Consider the following 24,384-nt stretch of genomic DNA (forward strand, 5'->3'; position numbering starts at 1 on the left):
TGGCAGAAGCACAACAAAAAAAGAAAGTACAGCTCATGATTAGGCATTGTTTGTTTTGTAAATGAGCGCTAATGAAAGAACAGCTTATCTGCCGTGCATTGTTACAGAAACATATGTGGAAAAATGTGCGCGCGCCGCTGCAGATATGTCTTAATATGAATGACAGCGATCACTGGCAGCCATCTATCAGGCTGGACCATATGTTGCTTTGGGTGGGGAGGGAATGAGGGCTTACCGCAAAGCCTGCCTTATCCTCTGGCATTACAGTCTCTAAGAAAGGATTTATTCTTTAATTCTTGATTAGATAGAATTTGCTCCCCAGTGTGGGAGGGCAGTGATACACTGGGGGTAGATAACCTGCCCCATTGGGAGAAAAAGTGTTTGTGTGTGATTTTGTTTGTTTCCTCCCCCTCCTAAATGCAACTCATGTGCTCACAACCCAACCTTTCTCCCATCCCATTTAAAGCCTGGGCTTTTAACACATTGTGATAGGGCTATTATTAGAAGCGATGGATTATCAATCAGGAATTAATCTTGATTGATGTGTTTGGCCCCAACTGGAAAAGGACCACCCTCTCTGCTCCACTGTTTGTTTTCATCTTTCTGATTAAAAAAGCCAGTTCTTTCCCTTTTCACTCTCTCTCTCTTTTCATGAAAGGACATGAAAGAAAAGAGGATTTCACCCTGTCCTTTTTTGTGATCAAACCACTAGTTCCAGCAGCTTCTCTCACCACTCAGGACGTGAGGAGGCAGCTGAGGAAGACATTCATTTATTTAGTTCCTTCACTCATTTATCTTCCTCCCCCTCGTCTCTCTTTGCCTGACTGGCTGCTGAGCTGCCTGCCTGCCTGCCTGGATGCTTGGCTCCCTCTCTCTCACTGGACTCTCTCTGGCACTTCACTCACACACTGCGTGAGCTTCGCTGGAGTGGAGAGAGACAGTCAGGGCTGTTCTGGCTTTTTGGAAAGTGGGATCTGTGCTGGGTTTTCTCTCTGTCTTTTTTATGTTTGTTTAATGGACTATTAGATGAGAGCAGAGGATTTATCTGGCTCTCTCTCCTCCAGCACTGACCACTGACCACCACTACTGTGCTGCATCCATGACTTTAAATACCTGGCTGGTGTACTGGCTTGGATTTATCTCGGTTTGGGCACTTTGCTTGACACAGGGTGAGTTTTTATACACTATATGTTTGCAGCAGAATGCATTGACAATTTGGAGTCTATCGAGATGGATTAAGAGCTGCGTGTGCATGTTTGTGTGTAGTTTGTGCATGCATGTGTGCATGTGCAGATTTAAATGTGTGAGACAGGAAAAAGTGCACTGAGCACCGATGATCTCACAGGTGCAATCTTTGCTTGCAACCTTTTTAAAAGAGCATTATAAATACTTTAATGTATAGTCATGACGTCCTTAGAGTTTTGCAATGTACTGCTTTGTAAATACAATGAAGAAAAACTATTTAAAATAAGAAAAAAAGGAAAATATTACAAAGCAAAGCAGTATGTGGTTATAGAAAATAGGCTGGAGAATATTTAAGACTAAAACCAACAGGAGGTGTCCCATTAAATATAATGAACACCCATGCTAAAGGAAGAATCCAATAAATATTCTTTTGCTCTACATGTAATTGACCTGGGAGTTCATAGCTCAGCCTCCAAACAATAGGTAATATCCATATGTGGCACACTAAATTTCCCCACAGAGCAATAACCATTGACCTGACTCGGCTTGGCTGCAACCTTTTTTTTCTCACAAGGGACCAAACAAGGAGAAACTGGGGTGATGTTGTCGCGCAGAGATGTTGCTTCACTTGATTCATATCTCGGTGTTTGGTCTGAGTCAGATCAGACCTCTGATCCCAGCTCCAGACCAGAGCGTGAAGTGAGCTCTTGGAGCGATTAATGATGTGGCGTTCATAAATAGGGCAGCGTCCATGAGAGGAGCAGAGGCAACGCACAGCAGGACAAGGGTATAATAGCAGTGTGTTAAAAGCTGCAGCAGAGTTTAGAATAAAGGCTTTTTATGATTTAAATTCAACAGAAATTTAGCAAAGCTGATGGTTATGCAAGGTTTTATGATGAATAATCATTAAAGCCTCTGTGAAGAGTTTTTAGCCGGTTATGAAACAGTATGGAATTATTACAGATGACTCTTAAAGGCCAACAAAAGCAAACTAGACCCTTAGTGAAACGAGCGAAAAGGTCTCTTTGTTTTTGCTTGAATGTTTGTAACCGCTGCTGGGGGGTAGGTGTCATACAAAAGAAAGCACTGTTGAGACCTCCCTTAACGAAGATTCACACTGAGTTCCATGTTTGGCTGTTAAAAGACATCAGGATGAGATTCTCTTTGAGAAAAATAAATAACAAGATCAGCAAAGCAATCAAAGTTACCACTTTGTCCAGAGGGGGCGCCAAAAGTGCAAACACTGACTGTTCTTCACAGGAGCTTTAAACAAATGAAAGTGATATAGCTCTTATTCAGATGCTGCTATTTATTATCCAAGACATTATATGCTTTATTTTTTAATTTTGAAATTTTTTTATATAAAGGGTTCCTTGAACAGTAAAAATGTAGGGTTTCTAGAAAGTGGTCTGACTGCAGACCACACAACTCTGATGGCCACTCTAACAGACAGACTGTTCATTTGAGACCATTTATCTCAGATTGGAAGTGCCATAATTTGCCAGTGTTCAACAGATTTCCAGTTTTAGATTTTTTTTATTCAACTTTATAAATAAACAAAGTCTTGCAGTCAAATTCATAAGATAACCACATGACAAACATTACACTAAAAATTTTATAAATCAAATAATGAAACAGATCAGAGGTCTCATCTGGGATTGAATTATGTATAGACCTGTTTAAGAAGAAGCTACATGAGCAGTGGCTCACATTAGCTTTGTTAGCTATAGCTAAAGCTAACATAGCTACACTGGCTACTTAATTAACATAACTATAAGCCTATAAGTTATGTTTAGCAATGTGAACTTAAGCAAATGTAGCTAAAGCTTACTCAGCTATGTAGATAATGTAGATATGTAGCTGCTTTTTGCACTTTGCTTTCGCTACACTAACTATGTAGCTCTGTTATCTACCCTTTCACAGCTAACAGAGTTACAAAAGCCTTGCTTGATGCGTTAGAATGTTGTCATAAAACAAGCTGTTTTAGCTATGTTAGCCATGTAGCTTTGCTATCTATGTAGCTCACACAGCAAACAGAACTACATAAGCCCCACTTGCTGTGTTAGAATGTTGTCATGGGGGGCAAGCGCTTTTAGCTATGTTAGTTATGTAGCTCCGTTATCTACATAGCTTACACAGCAAAAAGAGCTATGTTGGCCTCGTTTGCTGTGTTGGAATACTGTCAGGGAGAAAATCTTGTTTAGCAACGTTAGCCATGAAAGCTATGATTGCTGTGTTAGAATGTTGTCATGGAGGGTAAGCAGACTGTTAACTTGGCTTTATTAAAAGTTTTGTAATCGGGTTTTGCAGGTCAGGTTTTTAGCTTTTGGCATCCTGACCGATAACTTAACCCTGACCCAAACCCCGAATGGAAGTTTAATCTGATTTTACTTTGAAAGTCTCAGTGTGTATCGCAGGTCTGAGCAGCCATCAAAGATGAATCTTCTGCTGCCAGACTGTCTTGGATTTCTACATACCTTATGCTGCCAACTGGTTAAATTTTCCTATTATTAGAGTGCACCAGATTTTCACAAAGAGTGCTAATTTAGAGCAATTATTTAACCACAGACGATAAACAGCTGACTAACCTCAGAAATAGAACAGGATCAGTGCCTGATAATGAACACTGCATCTAAAATCAATCGAGAAATGATCTCTCAGTCCTGAAACGTCTCCACCATTAGAGTTTTTTCTCTCAATGCAGTGAGCACATCATAACACTTCACAATAATAAGTCTATTATTTTGCCGGCAACATGGGCAGAGATAGGGGCTGGCTTACAGGGCTTAAGCCCCCAGTGTTTCCTAAAAGCTCTGAATCTCTTGATGAAACTTTTGTTATAGCTGAGGGTACAGATAGAAAATATGCAAAAAGAAACTAGTTACAATAAATAGCAAATCTACATCTGAAGCCTAAAAATGATTCTTCTTTTTTAAATGAATAGTTCCAATTGTTAACTTTTAGATGCTAGAGGTGAAAAAAATATTGATCTTCAACTTGTTGTTTATGGTTTTGTAATGATAAAGGCATGTATGGTGGCTGTAAATAATTTTTTTTTTTTTTTTTTTTTTTTTTTTTTGTCAAGATGAAACTGCAACATTTTTGACCCAAATGATGTACAGATTTGTGGCATATTAAATCTGAATTTGTATCTGAATTGCTTGAATATGGTTTGTATAGCTGCCTGTAAGCAGAAGAGAAAGCCCTTGGACCCTCCTAAATTTGTGCTGGGCTGATGAGATCTAACACTTCTGGCTCTGCCCTTGGCCTGCAGTTCAAGGTCTCTGACTCCTGATTTGGCAGTGCACCAATAAACAGTGTTTCCAAACTAGCGTCTGTTGTGTATCTATTGGCGTGAAAGGAAACCGAGGAAAAATAAATGCTTTCTTATGGGGCAATTTTTACCCACAAGGCAGTTCCAGGTATAAATAGCCTGTTTAAAATCTGGATTATGCTAATTTATCGACACCAGGTGCTGCACAACTTTAAGGAAAAGTAAAAAAAAAACCTGACAGATCTTCATATTTTACTAATATGTTAGAAAACAACTGAAAAACAGCCAAGGCTGGTAAATGTTGAACAAATATTTATATATTTATATACACACTCACAGGCCACTTTATTAGGTACACCTTGCTAGTTGAACCTCCTTTTGCCTTCAGAACTGCTTTATATAAATAGTTCTGTGCAGAAATTTTTAAAATATTTTGGCCAAAAACTGAGGCTGAAGTAAAGTGTGCAATGGCAAGTAAGCCCACCTTAGGGCACCATCAGGTGTACAGGAGGACTCTGGATGTCCTTGCACATTACCAAGGGTATGGGAAAATAATCATAATCAAAGCCTATGGAGCTATGTAGCTCCGTTATCTACGTACAGTGCTTAACAAATTTATTAGACCACCCTAACCCTAACCAAAGTAAGGTTTATGCCACAGCTGCCCTAAATTAACAGCACTGGTAATTACCAAATTATTTTTTATGTTTCTGCAATGGTTAATACACTAATATGTAGAAGCTCTTTAACCCAAATGATATTTTTAATGCTAAAATATAATTATTATTGTTATCCATGAATTTTCAAATTTAACGATTTATAAAAAAAACTGAAAAAAATAGTAAAGCACATTTTTATTTCTTGATTAATATGTCAAATTATAGTTATTTACTTGCATTCCTGAACAGAAAAATGAGTTTTAGTGGTTGAATGTTATGCTTGATTCATTTCTGACTTCTCAGAGAAGCCCAGTGAGCCGGCTCCATTTGGGTGAATTCAGTTTGAAATCCCTCATTCCTGTTCAAAATGGTAAAACGTGGAGAGCTCACTGAAAATGAAAGAGTCCGCATTAAAGCACTTCATGATGCTGGATGGTCTCTGAGACAAATATGACAGGTGGTCTAATAAATTTGTTAAGCGCTGTAGCTTACTAGCTAATGGAGCTATAAAGCTATGCTTGCTGCATTAGAATGTTGTCATGGGAGACAATCATTTTAGCTATGTAAGCTATCTACATAGCTTACACATCTAACAGAGCTACGTTAGCCTTGCTCTCTGCTTTAGAATGTTGTCATGGACAACAAGCTTTTTTTTAAGATTTATTTTTGGGCATTTTTGTGCCTTTATTAGATAGAGGAGGACAGTGGATAGAGTCGGAAACAGGGTCAAGAGTGGGGGAGAGACATGCGGTAAAGGGCCTCAGGCCGGATTTGAACCCGGGCCCGCGTACATGGGGAGCGCCTTTAACCACTAGGCCACCTGCTCCCCAACAAGCTTTTTTTTTAGCTATGTTAGCTATGTTAGCTATGTAGACTTGTTATCTACGTAGCTTATACAGCTAGTGGAGCTTTGATAGCCATGCTTGCTGCTTTAGAATGTTGTCATGGACAACAAGCTTTTTCTTTTTTTAGCTACATTAGCTATGTAGCTCAGTTATCTACGTGGCTTATGCAGTTAACAGAGTTAATTGTTCAATGTATGTTAAAGTCTAAACCTTTAGGGAACATTATGTGATGGATGCCTAATTGTATTAATAGTAACATACAAAAGTCTCACACCAATACATCTGATATTAATCAATCTTCCCATGGTAAGCCACAATTTCAAGATGTTTAATCAAAATACTGAATTATTTATGTCATTACCTCAGGAAAATTAAGCTGTTTTTTCTCATAATGAGAAATTAATTTCTCAAGACCTCAAGAAAACAACCAAAAAAATGCTCATGATCATGGGAAAAGGGGGTAAAATAGATGCATGTCCTCTTCAGGCTCCTGTAGTAATAGCTTATGAAAGCTGAAAAATAATTGGCTCATTGTTTTCATGTAAATGAGCTTTACCCACCAATAATTGATCAAATTGGATTGAGGTCACAGTAGATTTTGAAATATGCAAAAGATAATCAACATTTTCAATGCGAACTGTGAGAGGATGTGGTTATAATAGATTGCAGTGAGCCATGAAAAGCTCAATGTCTTTTCCAATATGTCCTCATTATGTTGACAGATGCTCTCGCCAGGCTGCGTTTCAATGTTTCATGAATGCAGAGTGAAACAACATTGCATCAGAGTGAATTGATAAAGCACATTGTTAGCAGGATGTAAATGACCACTGCACTGCTTTTTATTTCCACCACCATTACCCAGCTCTAATGAAACACTCCAACATTAATGAGAGCTCTCAGTGCATCGTGCACACCAGCAGGGGAGGAATATGACACATCCCCTAAAGGCTGGCATGCGTTCCCTGTCCCCTGTGAGGCTTTACATTGATTCCAGCAGATTTCTAAAGTGATTTTTGTAAGAGCATTTGCCCGGGATTAGTTTGCTCCTGAAAGCTCCATCAGAGCTTTTGGTGGGCTATTTAACCGAACAGACGCAGCGTGAGGCTCATGTCCGCTCTCTGCCCCGGTACTCAGTCCCCAGGTTTGCACAGATAAATAGGCAGGATTGGTTTCAAAGCCAAAGCTGATCTCCTATCTTGTGTGTGTGTGTGTGTGAGGTTTGGATTTTCGAGGTCGGGCACAGGTGTGTGTGAGTGGTCTACATTCACGGACAATCCATTTAAGCTCCAGCGGATTTGTGCTGTTTAAGCTTAGCCTCACTTTCTTGAGAGTTAGAACTAAAGATGAAAGGAGCCTTTGGTGCATTTCATTTTTTAAGAGATGTGCCTTCAAATTCCTGTGTTTGAGTGTGTGAAAGCTCCTCCACCAAACCTTTCCTGGCAAATGATCGTGTTAGCTGTGTCTATCATTTCCAGGTGTCATTTATAAAAAAGGGAAAGGTAAACAGCCTTAACAAGCTGCATGTTGATTCAGCCCCTCTCCATTCCTCTCCATGTGCTGTTGCTTCCAATGCTTACATGCAGTGAGTGCTAGACACATAGCTTTGAGATCACAAGGCAGGCAGACAGCTCGGGATAGGGTGCAGCTACTACTGAGGGTGAGTCACTCTTAAGCACAAGCTGGAGAGAAGAGAAGAGAAGAGAAGAGAAGAGAAGAGAAGAGAAGAGAAGAGAAGATCAATATGAGGACAAATATCAAACTCAGCAGTGCTACTTGTTGGGATGCTCCCTTGGAAAGCAACAAACTGCCTTCAGTTAAATGAAGGGGGATTGCTTTTAAATGAGCTAATTTGCACTGTTTATGTGCTGCATAGCTTGAGGAAGCAGGACTATGATGCTGTAATTCAAGTCTACTTCTCCACTTGTTACAAAGGTCATTTAAATTTAAATCAGAGTCAATGCAGGTGCTTCTGATGTGGATTTGGAGCCAGAGGTTTATTGAAATTAAGAGGATACGGATGTATCTAGGACAACTTATACATTTCAATAGGTCGGTCTTGTTAGGATAGATGAGTACCTACAGCAGCCAAGACAGTCTGGCTGCAGACCGCTCAACTGAGATGCCATATATCTCAGAACACAATTGCATGCTAAAACTTTCGAAATAAACTCAGATTAAATTTCTGTATAGGATAACGGTAAGGGTTCAGGTAATGGTTAGGATACCAACAGTTAAAAATCAAAACCTTGACCCGCAAAACCTGATTACAAAACAATTAATAAAGCGGAATTAACAGTTTGCTAACATGAAAAAGCTAGTCCTCCATGACAACATTCTGTTGAGCAAGTACAGCGTACGTAGCTTTGTTAGCTGTGTTAGCTTTGGAGATTACATAACTAAAGCTAAGCTCACAAAGCAGCTATGCAAGCTATGTTTTTACATGATCTATATAGCTAAGTTAGCTTTATCTATGTTTGCTAAAACTAATGTTGCTAAAGCTAAATCATTTATAATGACTGAGCTACTAGCATAGCTAAAGCTAAGCTCACAAAGCAGCTATGTAAGCTAAACAGATACGTTGTGAATATAGCTACATTAGCCTTTGTTCATTTGTGTCCTGATGGCCACTCACACCTTTCATCTGATAAGCATATCTCAACAGCTTAAACTTTTAAAATAAAATCAGACTGAAGTTCTGTTTGGGGAAGGGTTGAGGCAATGGTTAGGATACCAAAAGTTAAAAACTTGACGTGCAAAACCTGATTGCAAAGCCACGCAAACAGTCTGCTTAAAGGTAAAAAGCTTGTCCTCTATGAAAGCATTCTAACATAGCAGGCTTGGGTAGCTCCATTAGCTGTGTAAGCTACATAGAAAAAGGAGCTATGTAGCTATGTAGATAACTGAGCTACATAGCTAATGTAGCTAGGTGGCTAACATATCTAAAGCTAAGCTCACAAAGCAAGTATATAAGCAACACAGATATGTTCTCTATGTAGCTACATTAACTTTAGTTACATTTGTGACTGTTCATCTCTGACAGCATTCATGCAGACTTTTCATCGGAGGTGCATTATATGTCAGAACAGAAATACACGCTAAAACTTTCAAAATGAAATCGGTTAGGGTAAGGATTAAGGTAATGGTTAGGATATTAAACCTTAAAAACCTGACCTGCAAAACCTAATTACAAAATATTTATTAAAGCCAAGTAAACAGTCTGCTTACAGGTAAAAAAGCTAGTCCTCCATGAAAACACTCTAATGCAGCAAGTGTAGCTTAGGTAGCTCTATTAGCTGTGAAAGCTATGTAGAAAACAGAGCTACATAATTACGTAGATAACAGAGCTATGTAGCTAACTGAGCTACATAGTTAATGAAGCTATGTAGCTTACATAGTTAAAGCTAAGCTCACAAAGCAGCTATGTAAGCTACACAGATATGCCATATGTTAACTTTAGCTACACTTGCTAGAGCTTAATTGCTATAGCTAATTTAGCTACATTGGCTTGAAGTAACATTAATTACATAGGTAGCGTAATTATGTAAGCTTAGACTAAAGCTAACAAAGCTAAAGCAAGCCACTGTTCATGTAACTACTTCTAAAAGTGGTCTTTACATAATTTAAACTCAAATTACACCTAACATTTCTCTTTATTTATGAAATGTTTCTTGGTCAGTAATGATTGTATTGTAGTTATTTCATAAATGTAGCCGTCAGACTTTCTTTAAGAATAAAGTTGAATTTGAAAAAAAAAGAAAAAAAGAAATCTCAAACCTGAACTACGATGTACCAGAAAATTATGGCACTTCCTGTCTGTCTCAGATAAACGGTCTGTGAGAATGGTCGTCAGAAAAAGTAGGACTGAAGCCAGACCCCTCTCACAGCAGCAGTCAGTTTGAAATGAGATTCTGTTATTTTGGCACACACTCAGAATTGACTAGAATCACAACTAGGCCAAATTATGTCATGGAATATTTTGATGCACAGGCCAAAAAAATGGGTCATCAGGAACAAACCAATTTCCATCAGGCACAAATTGAGGGAAATAGTCTTGAAAATGATTGACCACAAATAAGAAGTAATATCATGGTGTGTTTATGAAGATAATGACTTGAACACAGTGGAAACAGGAGCAGCAGTCACATATTGAACTAGGATGTGATTATACAAAAGTGCATTTTATATTGTACAGGATATGCTTCATTTAACACATTTTCTAATGAGTTTAAGAAATTATTTGACATTTTCTTTGAGATCTTGGCTAAGTTATCTTGTTAGTTCAAGATAAGAGTATTCTTTTTTTCCTGTTATAATTGGTCAATTTATCTCATTACCTCAAATTAACAAAGCTCTCTGATAACTGGATTATTTCTAGAGATCCAGGAAACAGTAAGCTGGTCAGTGTGATAGGCCAGGTCATGACATGTCGTGCTGCCATTGCAGACACTCACCAGCTAAGTTAAGCCTATTCCATTGTTTGTTTTGTGCTTTTCAACTCTCATGATATAGGATAATGAGTCTCAAGAAAACTAAAGAAAATGTCTCATTACTACAGGACAATTCTAGAAAATCACATGTATTATTAAATGCGCTTTGGGCCACCTTTGATGCACTTTTTGTAATATAAAATATATATTTTGGTAATATATTATTTATATTATAATATATACAGAATTGCTTTTATGTGAAACTTCCTTCAGCCTATTTTATTATCACTCTTTTATTCATCTTGTTGCTCTTACTACTTTTAACCTTGACTTTTCCTCCCATTGCCATCTTAATATCATCTGACGTTTATTCTCATTTCATTTTATTTTTCCTTTGTTTCTTTTTAAGTTTCCTTCCTTTCCCTCTCTTTTTATCTGCTATTATTCCTCTTATTTTTGTTTTATTGCTAATGATGTGATGTCATCTTCTTATATGCCATCTTCTCATGTGTCCTCTTATATGTGTTCATGATTTTACTGTCATATATTATCACTGTCTTTTCCTAAATATTTTCATCTCTCAGTATTTTAACTGCCTTCATCATCATCTGTGTCCTTCCTTTTCCTTTAACTATGTAATTAGACATCCATATCTCAGTTTGTTTTGACTTTCTGTTTGATTATAAAGACTTTCTCTGTCTAGTTTATTGTTAGTTTGTTCTTTGTTTTTTGTTAATCCCTGAGTTCTTGCTTTTGCTATGTCTGTTAAAGCACTTTGTAAAGATTTGTTTTTAAAGGTACTAAAAGTTATTACATAAAGTTATTATTATTATTATTATTATTATTATTATTATTATTAGTTGTTGTTGTTGTTGTTGTTGTTGTTGTCTACACTACACTCAAATGTCCCATCACTTGGTGAAAATGTCAAAAGGACAGGTGAAGGGGAGCAGGTGGCCTGGGCGGCCCGGGTTTGAATCCGGCCTGAGGCCCTTTACCGCATGTCTCTCCCCCACTCTTGACCCTGTTTCTGACTCTATCCACTGTCCTCTTCTATGTAATAAGGGCACAAAAATGCCCAAAAATAAATCTTAAAAAAATGGACAGGCTAATCATTATCATTTACATGTTTCTCCTCTTATTTTGTGAAGATACAATCCTAGACAGGACACATGTTCCAGGGAGGCAAAGTCAAACCAAAATGGAGCAAAGCTTTATAAAAGAAGCATAATAAGGCCCACAGCTAACACAGTACATTATGAAAAGTGTTTTGGTCAGTGGGCTTTCTGTTGGGTTAAGTGGATGATGTGTGTAAAGTTACACTGCGCCCCAAAATGAGCAAAGGAGAGAGGAAAGAGAAAAGATGGGTTGACTGATCATAACAATACAGTCCGACTGCACATCACAGATCTCAAATAAACCCCCCACCCCCCAACCTCCACCACCACCACCATCCAACAGGACGGAAATACATACTTAAACATGAAGAATAAAATCAGATTAGACCCCCGTTTGCTACCAAAAGTCAAAAGTCAAAAACCTGTTGTGCAAAGCCTAATCATGTAAGGTACACAGGAAAAAACAGCCTTTCCTCCATAAAAACACTCTAAAGCAGCTAGCATAGCTAAAGTTAAAGCTAACAAAGCTACGTTAGCTACATAGATAATGTAGCAACACAGCGAAATCTAAAGCCAATGCAGCTAAAAATGCAGGTAATGTAGCTAATGCAAAATCAAACAAAGCTGTTAGCTACGTTTGAATATGGTATGTTTGCTAAAGCTATACACATTTTAGAAGTAATGTAGTTATGCAAATAGTTGCTCACTTGAGCCACATTCACATAACTACTAAAACAGGTCAATAAATAATTTAATCCTGTTTTTGTTTTATTTATGAAATGTTGCTTAGTCTGTAAAAAGGGAGCTATCTTACTGCTAGTCTGCAGACCAGCCAACTATAAGCCTCAAATAATTATTTATAATTAACATACGATTTAAAAAATAATGTCAGCCTCATACAGCGTAAACTAATAATGAAATGAGCCATCAAAACAAAAAAATTTTTTTTGAATCAGGCTGTAAACATGCTACTTTCTCCTGCTGAATTCAACATTTTTAATGTGGGGTTGTTCATGGGCCTTTTTTGAAGGTTTTGGAGTCGGCCTCTAGCAAGACATTCAGGCTGTAGACCACAAAACTCAGAGAACTCTTCTTGGAGACCACTACTGTGAGATGCCGCCTTTGTCAGGATGGAAATAAAGGCTCGAAGTTACAAAATAAAATTGGATTTAATTCTCAAAAAGCCAGAAGTCGAAAACCTGAAATGCAAAGCCTTATTACAAAATGTTTGTCTGCTTACAAAAATGCTTAGCCTTCATGAAAACACTCTAATGCAGCTAAAGTAGCTGAGGCTAAAGCTAGCAAAGATTTGTTAGCTATGTAACTAACATAGCAGACGACTGTACTCCTTTTACAGTTTTGCAGATCTCACAACTTAATGTAAAATAGTCATGTAGCTAATGTAGCTAAAGCTAAAGGTGTTGAAGCTACATTGAAAACATTAGCTTATGCCACCTTTGCCTAAGATAAGTAAGCTACCGACGTACATAGCTAAAGTCGCTATGTAAGCATCAACTATATTTACTAAAGCTTATGTTGCTAAAGCTAACGTTGCTGCATTGGCTAATACGGAGAAATGTTACTGCTAGCTAGCAAAGCTACATCAGCATTAGCCAAAATGCAAGCAAGCCACTGTTGATGTAACTACTTCTAAAAAGGGTCTATAATTTAACCCTGGATTACAAATTTATGATTATGAATGTTACTGCCCAACTTTGTTTAGGAATAAACCTGAATTAAAAAAACATCCAAATGCTGTACCAGCAAAATCATATTCTGAAAGATGTGGTGACACACCTTAGTGGTCTGCAAAAGGGGCTGGCTGAGATCTGGGGTGTGCAGCCTGACCCCTCTCGATCTTAAAGACAAAGAGGAGACTTATCAAGCGTGACCAGGTGGTGACCTACCAATGACCTGCAGCTAAGAATAGACAGATCACAAAAGGCATGAGGGCCAACCTTGACAAAACAGGAAGGGCCTTACAGATTCCAAATTACAGCTAAAGTTATTTAAGGATTCTTTACACAAAGAGTAATGTGGTTGGTTTTCAACTTTGAGCAAAACCAGACTCAAAAGGGAATGATCATCTGTCGTGACTCAGTGAGTCAACAAAGTTGCACTGACATCCAACATGGGGTCACATTACATTCTGTTTCACTCTTTTCACACACAAAACTCTTACATTTCAGGGAGAGTTGTGAGTGTGAACACAGATGTCAGAATATTTCACCTTGACTTTGTCAGGCTTTTCTCATGGGGATTATAGTTGATGGAGATTTGACCAAAGTAGATACGATTCAGGAACATTTACCATAACTAGGAGGGTGCTTCATAGGGAGGGGTTTATAGCAGGTGACTACAGTGTAACTGGTGCAATTTTTATGCATGTAAGGAAACTGCTTCACGCTATGTTCACTTTGCCAGTATGTACCTTTGCATTTGTTTTACTGTTGAGCGGATGTGGCTCAGTAGGTAGAGTCATAATAATACATCTTTGTGCAAGACCCTTAACCCCAAATTGGGCTAACTGCAGTTTCAGTGGTGTGTGAATGTGTATAGATACATATGAATGAATACTGATGACCACTCTACATAGCAGCCTTTACCATCAGCGTAAGAATGTGGAGTGATGGATGAGGCATGTGGCATAAAAAGACATCTAGAATAGATAAAAAGTCAATTTACTGATACTGTGGAGACCTCCAGGTGGATGTAGCATTGATATAAAGGCAACAACTATCATTACATTGTTGGACTTACTGCACGAAGGGAAAACTTCATGCAGCAAGGGATGTGTAAATAAGCAAATCAGGAAGATTTCAGGGGCAGGATGTCCTGAAATGTTCTAAAGTGTTCTAAAGTGAGTGTTTGTGATTACAGCTTTAGGATATATTGTGTAGAATGGAAATGATTTTTCAATCTGTGTATTCTTCACTTTTTATACCCTAAAGTAGCACTAAATAATTTTATTTTCAGAGGTAGTTTGAGTTGAGCAAGTCAACACATAATGTGTAACTGCACTCTCAAAGTTGTCATTATATTGTGTTTCTCCTTGCAGTCAAAGGGCTGCAGTGCTATGGCTGCAACATCATCCAGGGCCAGAGGTACGTGGACGTGGGCTGCTCCAACCCAGAGGTCATCACCTGCACCCACTCACACAAAGGCTTCAAACACCGCTTCTGCATCAAGACAGAGAGTAGTGAGTAACAACCTCCACTAACAACATTAAAAAACAATCTAACTCCAAATGTATTCATCTTTTCTCTTTCTGTTCTGACTTGGTGAACTGCTGACCCTTATCTGATGACTATTTATGCTGTATTAGGAGATTAGTAAATTCACTCTGGCGTACCACTGGACATTGGCATAATCATTTTTAATCATACTTCCATGTTAATGTTCTTTGTCCGCTGATGTGAATATTTTATTTCTCCTTGCGCTGAGGGTAGTTACATAAGCCTACTTTGGTGTGCTTTGCTGAGTAAATTACAAGTCACTCACTGTTTGATGTTGACTCAAATGGAGGACGTGGATGAGGCCTCGACAGGAGAGTGACGGTTTGATGAGTGGTTCTGCTGATATCCATGCAAGCGTGGACAATCCAGCTGTTCCTTTGCTTGACGTCTAACTCAGTTCAGTCATGTTGAAAAGGCTGATGGGGCACCTTTGCTAAGAGAAGTGACACGCTAAGATACAAGCCCATCAGACACCGTGTAATTGTCAGAATCTTGTGTCAGTGTCTTGGTTGTAATCTCTGGCCAGTCAGATTGTTAATCTGCATGTGACCCTGCCAAACTCAAAACCATCCGATTTTGGTGAAGTTCCATAAGAGTCTTAAGGTTCAGTTCCCCTTTGTCCTTCACAAGAAACACATCTGTCCTGTATCCAATGTCCATGCCCTTCTTTTTATATTAACTTGCTTCTCAGCAACATCCAACCACAGACTGTGCAGAACTATTTACTTTATATTAGTATAAAATTTCATTTTTGTGCAAAAGTAAAGCAGCATACCTCTGGGCCAGGCCCTGACATCCATGACTTGTGCTGTTCCAGGGTCAGGAAGGAACATTATGGCAGACACCACACACTTACTTCAGCACTGTAATAAAGCTCACTGTGGTAAAAGCCACACCTCATATGCATATTTGCACTAATTAATCTATTTACTGTTTTTAATTCTACTTTAGTCTATTAATACTTAAATGCTGTAAGTAGTCAATCTACTCACTGTAACTCAAACAAGTAAGAAGAAAAAGAAGTAAGTAGGCTCTCTGTGGTAAAACACCTCACCTCATATGCACATGTGCTCTAATCAACCATCTTAAAGTATCTTATCTCCCTTATGTAAATCAGTACACATCCTTATGTGTTTTATCTTTCTAATAATGTCTAGTCAGCATTCTTGCAACCATACAATCCATATACACAGACTTGTATATACTAGGAAAATACCTATAAGAGCATGTACCTATATAAATGTGAATTTTAAAACTTTTTAAAGTTTTATTCATTTTTTAACACTGGGAGCAAAGCTAACCAGAGTCAAACTCCTTGTTGTGTTGCACACTTGGCCAATGAAACTAATTCAGATACTGATTCTGATTTGGAGCCAAGTCAGAAGTCTGACTGGTTGAACTGCAGAATTGATACCCCACCCTTCCACTAACCAGCACACACATTAACCTCATCAATAAGACACTAAAGATCCTCCAGGTTGCTACAGTCCACAGCAGAACAGATTATTGTGTCTGTTTGAAGCAAGCACTTACATTTTTGGAAAGCTCGCTGACGTTTGCGTTCTGTTGTCATGTCCTCATGCTGTTCTTTCTCTAATCCTAAAAAGAACACTCAAGGAGCCATACTTGTCAACACAGATATCAATCATGACAGAAAGTCCTCTTTTTTCACACAGAAAAAAAATTAAACCAAACTTCTTTGAAAAGTGATGCGTCAGGCATATTTTAGCATGAAAATAACTAACTACTGTGACAGGAACACAGCTAAGGAAAAAATTATTTGATGTATGTTTTAATTTCAAATTTCCGCCCATGAGGGGTGAAAGTAACAAAATTGAAATGATAAAACTGGTGGTGATTAAAACTCAAAAGACTGAATAATAAAAAATGCAATTGATTTGAAAATGGAGTAATAAATTACAACGGTCTTTTGAATGTGTACAATAACACTCAACTTCTGCTGCTTGACTATTGGTGGTAAGGATCATTATAAAATGATGATGGGAGAAGAAAGCTGACAGAAATTAGTGCAGTGAGCTCTGTTCACACTGCTTGATGTCCAAGGGAACCACAATGTATGACCTGCCCTACTCTTCTTCTGATCGACTTACCATTATTCTTCCCAACCAACATATGAAGGAAACTAGCCCATTAGAGGCAAAGTAAGGTGTGCAAAAAAAAATAAATGCAGCATACCATTTAAAGATGAGTATCAAGGGATATATAAGATTTAGAAGTACTCTATGGAAACTAAAAAGAGAGATAGCTCTGACTGCAAACCGTACATCTCTGAAGGCCGCTCTCACACATCATTATCTGTGATACCGTATCTCAGAAAGGAAATGCCGTAATTTTCAATGGGATGTGAGCAATGTGAGCTTTAGCAAAGATTACTAAAGCTAACATAGCTACGTAATAATGCAGATAGGTAGCTCTGAAAGCTTAGCTTTAGCTCCATTAGCTACATAGCTCTGTTAGCTTTAGCAAACATAACTAAAGGTAACTTAGCTATGCAAATAATGCAGATAAGTAGCTCTAAAAGCTTAGCTTCAGCTCCAATAGCTACATAGCTCTGTTAGCTTTAGCAAACATAACTAAAGGTAACTTAGCTGTGTAGATAATGCAGATGGGTAGCTCTGAAAGCCAACGTTTTAGCTTCATTAGCTACATAGCTCTGTTAGCAATGTAGCTAATGTAGTTATCAAAGTAGTTACATAGCTCTATTATCTACGTTGATTACACAGCTGACTGAGCTATGTTCGTGGCTCACACAGGCAACGAAGCTACGTACGCTACACTTGCTGCATTAGTACTCTTTCATGGAGGACAAGCTTTTGGTATCCTAACCGCTACCTGAACCCCTCCCCTTTACCCTAAACTGACATTTAATCCGATTTTATTTTGAAAGTTTTAGCGTGTATTTCCGTTCTGAGATTCACAGCATCTCAGATAAACGGTCACAGTCACACTATCCTAGTAAAAGAAGAATATACTCTGTATCCCTGTGTATAGCCTGTATTTCACTTCTGGGCTTGACTGACTGGCCTACTGGCCGGCTGCTCCTGGTTGAGTTTGTGGAACTCCTTAAATCCAAAACCAGAGGAGCACATTTCAGATTCAACATTAACATTTGTAAAACTGTAAACATCAGCATCAGAATTTAATTTCTCACTTACAATGGCCAAAATTAATGTAGATTTGAAATAGAAACCAAAGTCTTTAGAAACACTTGGTTGCTTGCTTTCTCCTCTGCTTGCACTTTAGACATTGAAGGTCAAGAATTGAGTGGTTCAGTGAAAGAACACTATTTTCTTTAGGAGGAAGTAAAAAAAGCCTGTTGCTTACAATAAATGTCAAAGTAACAAAATGATTCAATCACTGGATCACAGCTTTTATTGTCACTTCACAAACATTCTCATCACTTGATATTTTAATTCACATGCATTTTAGTCATCTTAACTGTTTTTATTCTTTCTGTTACTTTCACCCTTGAGGCCCCTTTCCTTACATGATAGATTAAATTGTTTGTGCTTTCAATGATTAATGAAGAATGAAAAACAATTAAAATAATCAAATTTGACACTGTTTTAATCAAGTTGCAACCATCTCCATCAAATCAACCTCAAATTAATCAAATCAATTCATAATTTATGACTCAATTTTTCAACACAAATGCACCGTTATCACTCCATCTTATGATTTGTGAGTTTTTTAAATCAACTTTTCTTTACTCATTTAGTTTTTGTTACTTTCATTCCTCTGTTAACATGGCAGGTTCTGATCTAGGCTATACTGCAGCTAGTTAGCAAAGAGCCCTTAATCTTTTGGCTTCACCTCTTGATCTCTCTATTATTTATACTGTCTATGTGTTGTGATGTCAATGATGTTGCCCATTGGTTTCTGAAGAGATAGTTTTGCCATTGTTAGGATATGTTGGAAATGCTGCGTCCAACTAATCTGTGGCTTATGGAGAAAGAGAATACGAGCATATATAGCTTTTGTAGCCACTTGTCAAGCATTTCCAAAGGAGAAAACGCCATGAACAAAGCAAAAAGCTTAATGTTTGTAATTGGATGCACTGTGAGTGAAGCCTAATCTAAACAGCTTCAAAGCACCTGCCATTCAAATCAGCTACACCCCTTAATTTGCCTTATCATGCAAACTATTTGACCTAATGTTAACCGGATGAGTTATTTAAAAAAAAACACCCCAACATAAGAAAGAAATACACAACAAAATCATTTTTGTATCAGGTCATAGAAATGTAAAATGAGTGTCTTAACATGGGGCCTAGAGAGGGTTTTGGAGCACATATCATGTGGACTTTTAACAAACTGATGGTCTTTTGTGCCCTACTGCATTGGCTGCATTAGGTTGTTGCTTGCAGCAAACAGAATTTAGATTTTTGACTGGTGAAAAAGATTTAGAAAGGCTACACATAGTTTGTGCTGCACCCTTGAAAGACATGGACTCCTCTGCTTTTGCTGTTTTTTTAAAAATACTTCATTGAAGTAGCATTCAGTACTAATAAAATAGCAGAAATGCAGACATTTCTTTTTGTAACTATGATTATGACCAACTACACCACTACCACATGCAGGCTGATGATGTCATATCTTAAATCTAAGGTGACTTAAGTCTCTGTATAAACAATATAAGTGAAAAGACTTTACCAGTCAAAGCTTCATGGGAGAGTGGCAAAGAGAAAGCCTCTGTTGAAGAAAACTCATAATAGATCTCCACTAGGGTTCGCCAAAAGGCATGTTGGAGACTCCAGGATCAAGTGGGAGAAAGTTCTTTGGTCTGATGAGACTATTGTGCTTTTTGGCCATCAGAAAAAAAGTCAAACAACAATGCACATCACCAAAAATACACAATCCTCACTGTGAAGCATGATGGCGGCAGCATCATGCAGTGGGGATGCTTCTAGGCAGCCGGCCCTGGAAGGCCTCTTAAGGTAGCATGCAGCAAAATATAGAAAATCCTGGAGGACAATCTTATTCAGTCTGAAAGTAAACTAAGGCTTGGGAGATGATTTATCATCTAGCAGGACAGTGACCCATAGAAAACAGAGAAAGGTACACAGAAATGGCTTGAAGACAACAAGGTGAACGTCAAAGGGTTAGGGTCAAAGCCCAGACCTCAATCTAACAGAGAATTTGTGGCTGGACTTGAAAAGAGTTGTTCACACCTGATCCCTGTGGAACCTGACAGATCTTGAAAAGCTTTGCAAAGAAGAATGGAGTAAGACGGCAGTGTCCAGATGTGCAAGCCTGATTGAGACCTATCCACACAGACTCAGTGTTGTGATTGCAGCCAAAGGTGCATCTACTAAATACTGAGTTGAAGAAGGTGAATATTTATGCAGTAATTGTAATTGACATAACTTTGTAGAAATCTGTTGTCATTTGATATTAAAGAGATTTTTTGCCAAAAAGCCAAAACATATTTACCATGATTGAGTTATGAACTCTTTATTTATAGAGTAAAACATCCAAGGGGTGAATACTTTTTAAAGGCACCGTAAACTAGTATATTCCCCCACTGTATCTGTGATATGGGTTGCTGTTTATCTTTTAAGGGATTATGACAACTAAAATAATGTAAAGTCTTTTAAGGGATTATAATGACAGGGTTGTTATCAGATTTAGTTATGCAATAAGATGATTAGTGGTAAGTTTGAGTGTAGTTTGAAGAAGCTGCATAAATGAATTCATTACCATTTGTTTAGTGTTTGATGAGCCAAAGTGTTTCTGCTCTCAGATTAGAATTCTGCATTTTCTGGGCAATGTATTTTTATCAAATCTATCTCATAAATAAGGTACAAAGAGAACATGAAAAATATGGAAAAAATAATTGAAAAGGGTCTAAATTCAACAAAATACAAAATCAAACAACCATGAACAACAAAAATAAGGAAGAGTACGGGGAAAAGCCAGGTCACAGACAGGTGAATGCACAGCAATAACATTGTCATGTATTAAGAGGCCTAGTGAGATTCTGCCAGACTGCATCTAACTTCCCAGAGGGCCCCTGCAATGTATATGTTACCTTTTCTATTTTGAGAAGATGCATGACATTAAATTCTGCATTTTAAGCGGCAAAAACTCAAATCAATATAAAGTAACTAAGTAAATGTGATTAAAAGTACAAACTTAAGAGAAATCTTTTTTTATGACAACACCTCTGCATGTTTTTATGTTCTGCACTCATGAGTACATGATGTTCCATTTGTCAGAGGCTTGCTTTCCCCTCTGTAGGGACACATCCTTTGGTGTATGCCTTTAAATGTCTTCTTAATGTCCTCCTCATTACACACTTGCACAATCTGCTGCTTACTTGTGCTTTATTTTCTTGCTGATCCAAACACCAGCTTGTCACTCTTCCTCTGACTGATCATCTCTTTTTCTGTCCATACAGCGGCCCTGGGTATCGTCCTGACCAGCGGTTGTGCCACATCCAGACATTGCCAGCAGCAGGAGCTGCCAGGGGTGCGCATCCACTGCTGTGACTCAGACCTATGTAACAGCGCCCCCTCCTGGCATCCACGCACACTGCACTACATCAGTGCACTGTTCAGCCTCCTGGTGCTGAGGATGTGGTTTTGATATGAAGGAAATAACACCAATGGACTACTGGGAAAGTATTTTATAATAGAAACTCTCGTCTCTCTTCTTAGATGCTCATGTTTAGGGCTTAATGAGAGTTTGACTCAGTATGGTGTTACTGATGAGCACCTGAAAATCATAGCTTTTGTCACATTGTGAGCTTGGACTTAAATAGCCATGTTTCATCAGAACAAAGATGAAGCTTCAGAAGTCATTTGTGGTTTATTGTGCACACTTACTAAAATATAGAGTATAAATAGTGCTATGGTAAATCAATGAAAGAAAGATCATAATGTCACTTCATTAAAAAATGCAATTACACACTATAGAGGCTTACTTTCACTCACACTCAAAAACATGACTCCATTTTCTCCGCTAAGAACATTATAATCTTTCTTTAGGTCACATCTTCAAGTGCAGTGCGTTGTTTAAAGTCACAGGCTGTTTATTTTGCACTACTAAGGATATTTTTTTAGTTTGCCATAAAGCTCCCAGGCTAAGCTTGGGAGAGCACACTGCATGTGGTTCTGTGTAGGATTGTACAGTGAAAGCATGCCATGTTGTGAATTACTGTATTAAAATGTTTCATATTTTTCAAAAGAAAAGCCTGAAACTTTTTTTTTTTTACACACATGCACTCACACAAACATTGGCATGACAATGGATGCAGAAAGTCAGAGTCATCAAAAATGACTGGCATAAATCACAGTATTTGATTGGTGTTACATTATTAGTATAACGGGCTACTGGGCATAAAGAATGATATTATACATGTATTTTTTAAAAACCTGCATGGAAAAAAGGCACTTTTCTGCACCAATTTGAATAAAAATGAAAAGAATAACTAATTGGCTGATATACACTATGAAGACAAAAGTATTTGGCCATGCCTGTAAATCATTAAATCCAGGTGTTTCAATCAGACAAAATCAAGCACTCAGCTAAGCAGTCACCATTTGCAACTAGAAAAGCACTCGAAGAGCGCAGACCTCCACCATTAGCCCTATATCCCAGTAGTACACAATCCTTTAAAAAATTCCTGGATCCAGATGGTGATCCAGATCACTCTCAAAATCTAATCATATCTTCCTTATGCCATTTCTGACATTTCCTGAAAATGTTATCAAAATCCGTCCATAACTTTTTGAGTTATGTTGCTAACAAACAAACTAGCAAACCCTGCCGATCACCTAACCTCCTTGGCGGAGGTGAATATTTGGGATACTAAATGGGACGTTCTGAAGAGCTCGGTGACTTCAAGCGTGGTACTGTCATGAATGCAACCTTTGCCATAAGATGGTTTGTGAAATTTCATCCCTGCTGGATCTTCCACAGTCAGCTGTAAACAATATAATTAGAAAGTGGAAGCATTTAGGAACAACAGCACCTCAGCCACGAAGTAGAAGACCAACACCGACCCACACGCATTTTTGGTGATTACTAGCTGAAGATTTCTGAACTTCCACTGGCAATCGGTTTCCATTGCCAAGCAGCTGCATGCAGGCCACACATCACCAAGTCTACTGCCAATTGGATGAAGGACAAAGTGGTGCAAAGTACACCAACACTGGACAGTGGAGCAGTGGAAATGTGTTCTGTCGAGAGATGAATCACGCCTCTCCGGCAGTCAGATGGGGGAGTCTGGGTTTGGCAGATGCTGGAAATTGTTACCTGCCTGACTGCATTGTGCTAACTGTGAAGTTTGGTGGCGGAGCAATAAAGGTACGGGGTTATTTTTCAGGGTTTGGGCTGGGTCCCTTATCTTCACTGAAGAACAGTCTTAATGCTTCAGCATGCCAAGACATTTTGCACAGTGCTATACTTCCTACTTTGTGGCAACAGTTTTGGGAAAGCCCTTTTCCTCCCCAACATGACTATGCTGTAGTGCACAAAGCAAGGACTATAAAGACATGGTTTGAGGAGTTCAGCGTGGAAAAACTTGACCGGCCCTGACATCAAACCAAGAGCACGTTTGGGATGAACTGGAAGGAAGAATTTGAGCTCGTCAAAGGTAGGTGTCTGAACTCATAAATGCTCTACACAATGAATGGCCGCAAATTCCCATAGAGACACTCAAAAATCTTGTGGAAAGCCTTCCAAGAATAGTGGAAGCTGTTACTGCAGCAAAAGGGGGGCAAACTCCATATAAAAGAAATGAGAAATCTATTATGAAAATGAATGCAGGACAGTGAAAAATGCTCATACAAATGATAATAACAGTAGACTTATAAAAAAAAGTAGACAAAGTGCAATACAAAAATTGTTAAACACCATGAATTGGTTTTAATCTTTAAAAGGAGTGGGAAGAAGTGCACACTAATCCAGTCCCACCCTTTCTCCATAACTCATGGACTGTCGCTAACCAGCTTCCTTATGAATTTAAATCTCAAAGTATTTTCCTAATATACAAACCTGTAGTCATGATTATTTTAGTCTTACAAAATTTATAAGATATACTAATTAAAGCCCTCTTCATATTGTGTGGTTTTGCAAGTATCATGTGTCATGTAGTAGTACTACACATGCATCATAAACATGTCACTAAAAATATCCATCCATTCATTTTCCCCCCTTATCCCATGGGGTCACAAGGGGGTGGAGCTGATCCCTACCTTCTTTGAGACCAAACACCACTCACCAGTTTATCTTACAGAGACAAACAAGCTGTGACACTCACTCCATCCTACGGGCAATTTAGAGTCACCTAACATCTTTGATCTGTGGGAGAAAGCTTGAGTACTTCGAGAAAACCCACAGGCGCACAGGGAGATTATTCAAACTCCATACAGTCAGGTACTTCCTTGCTGTGGGGTAACAGTGCCAACCACTGCCCCACCATGCCACCCGCATGAGTAGATGCTGCCTTCCATGGTGACTGCTCACATTTGATAGATGCAGAGGTGGAAAAAGTACACGGATGTTGTTATCAAGAAAAAGTACAGTTACTCTGGTTAAGATTCACTTAAGTAAAAGTACTGGTCTGTAAATCGAGTCAAGTAAAAGTAAGAAGCATTTAATTTTAAGTATTTAAT

At 38.3% G+C, this 24,384-nt stretch overlaps 1 protein-coding gene across 1 annotated transcript; it reads left to right on the forward strand.

The window, feature by feature from the left end:
- The first annotated feature begins 1,044 nt into the window (after positions 1-1,044).
- Positions 1,045-21,581, forward strand: LOC121524685. The gene is made up of 3 exons (XM_041810145.1): positions 1,045-1,169; positions 14,567-14,707; positions 21,165-21,581. Exons 1-3 carry the CDS (start codon positions 1,100-1,102, stop codon positions 21,350-21,352), a joined length of 399 nt encoding a protein of 132 aa, XP_041666079.1. The 5' UTR covers positions 1,045-1,099; the 3' UTR covers positions 21,353-21,581.
- The last annotated feature ends 2,803 nt before the right edge of the window (positions 21,582-24,384 follow it).

The sequence above is a fragment of the Cheilinus undulatus genome, linkage group 17 (assembly GCF_018320785.1).
Source record: "Cheilinus undulatus linkage group 17, ASM1832078v1, whole genome shotgun sequence".
In the NCBI taxonomy this organism is placed as follows: Eukaryota; Metazoa; Chordata; class Actinopteri; order Labriformes; family Labridae; genus Cheilinus; species Cheilinus undulatus.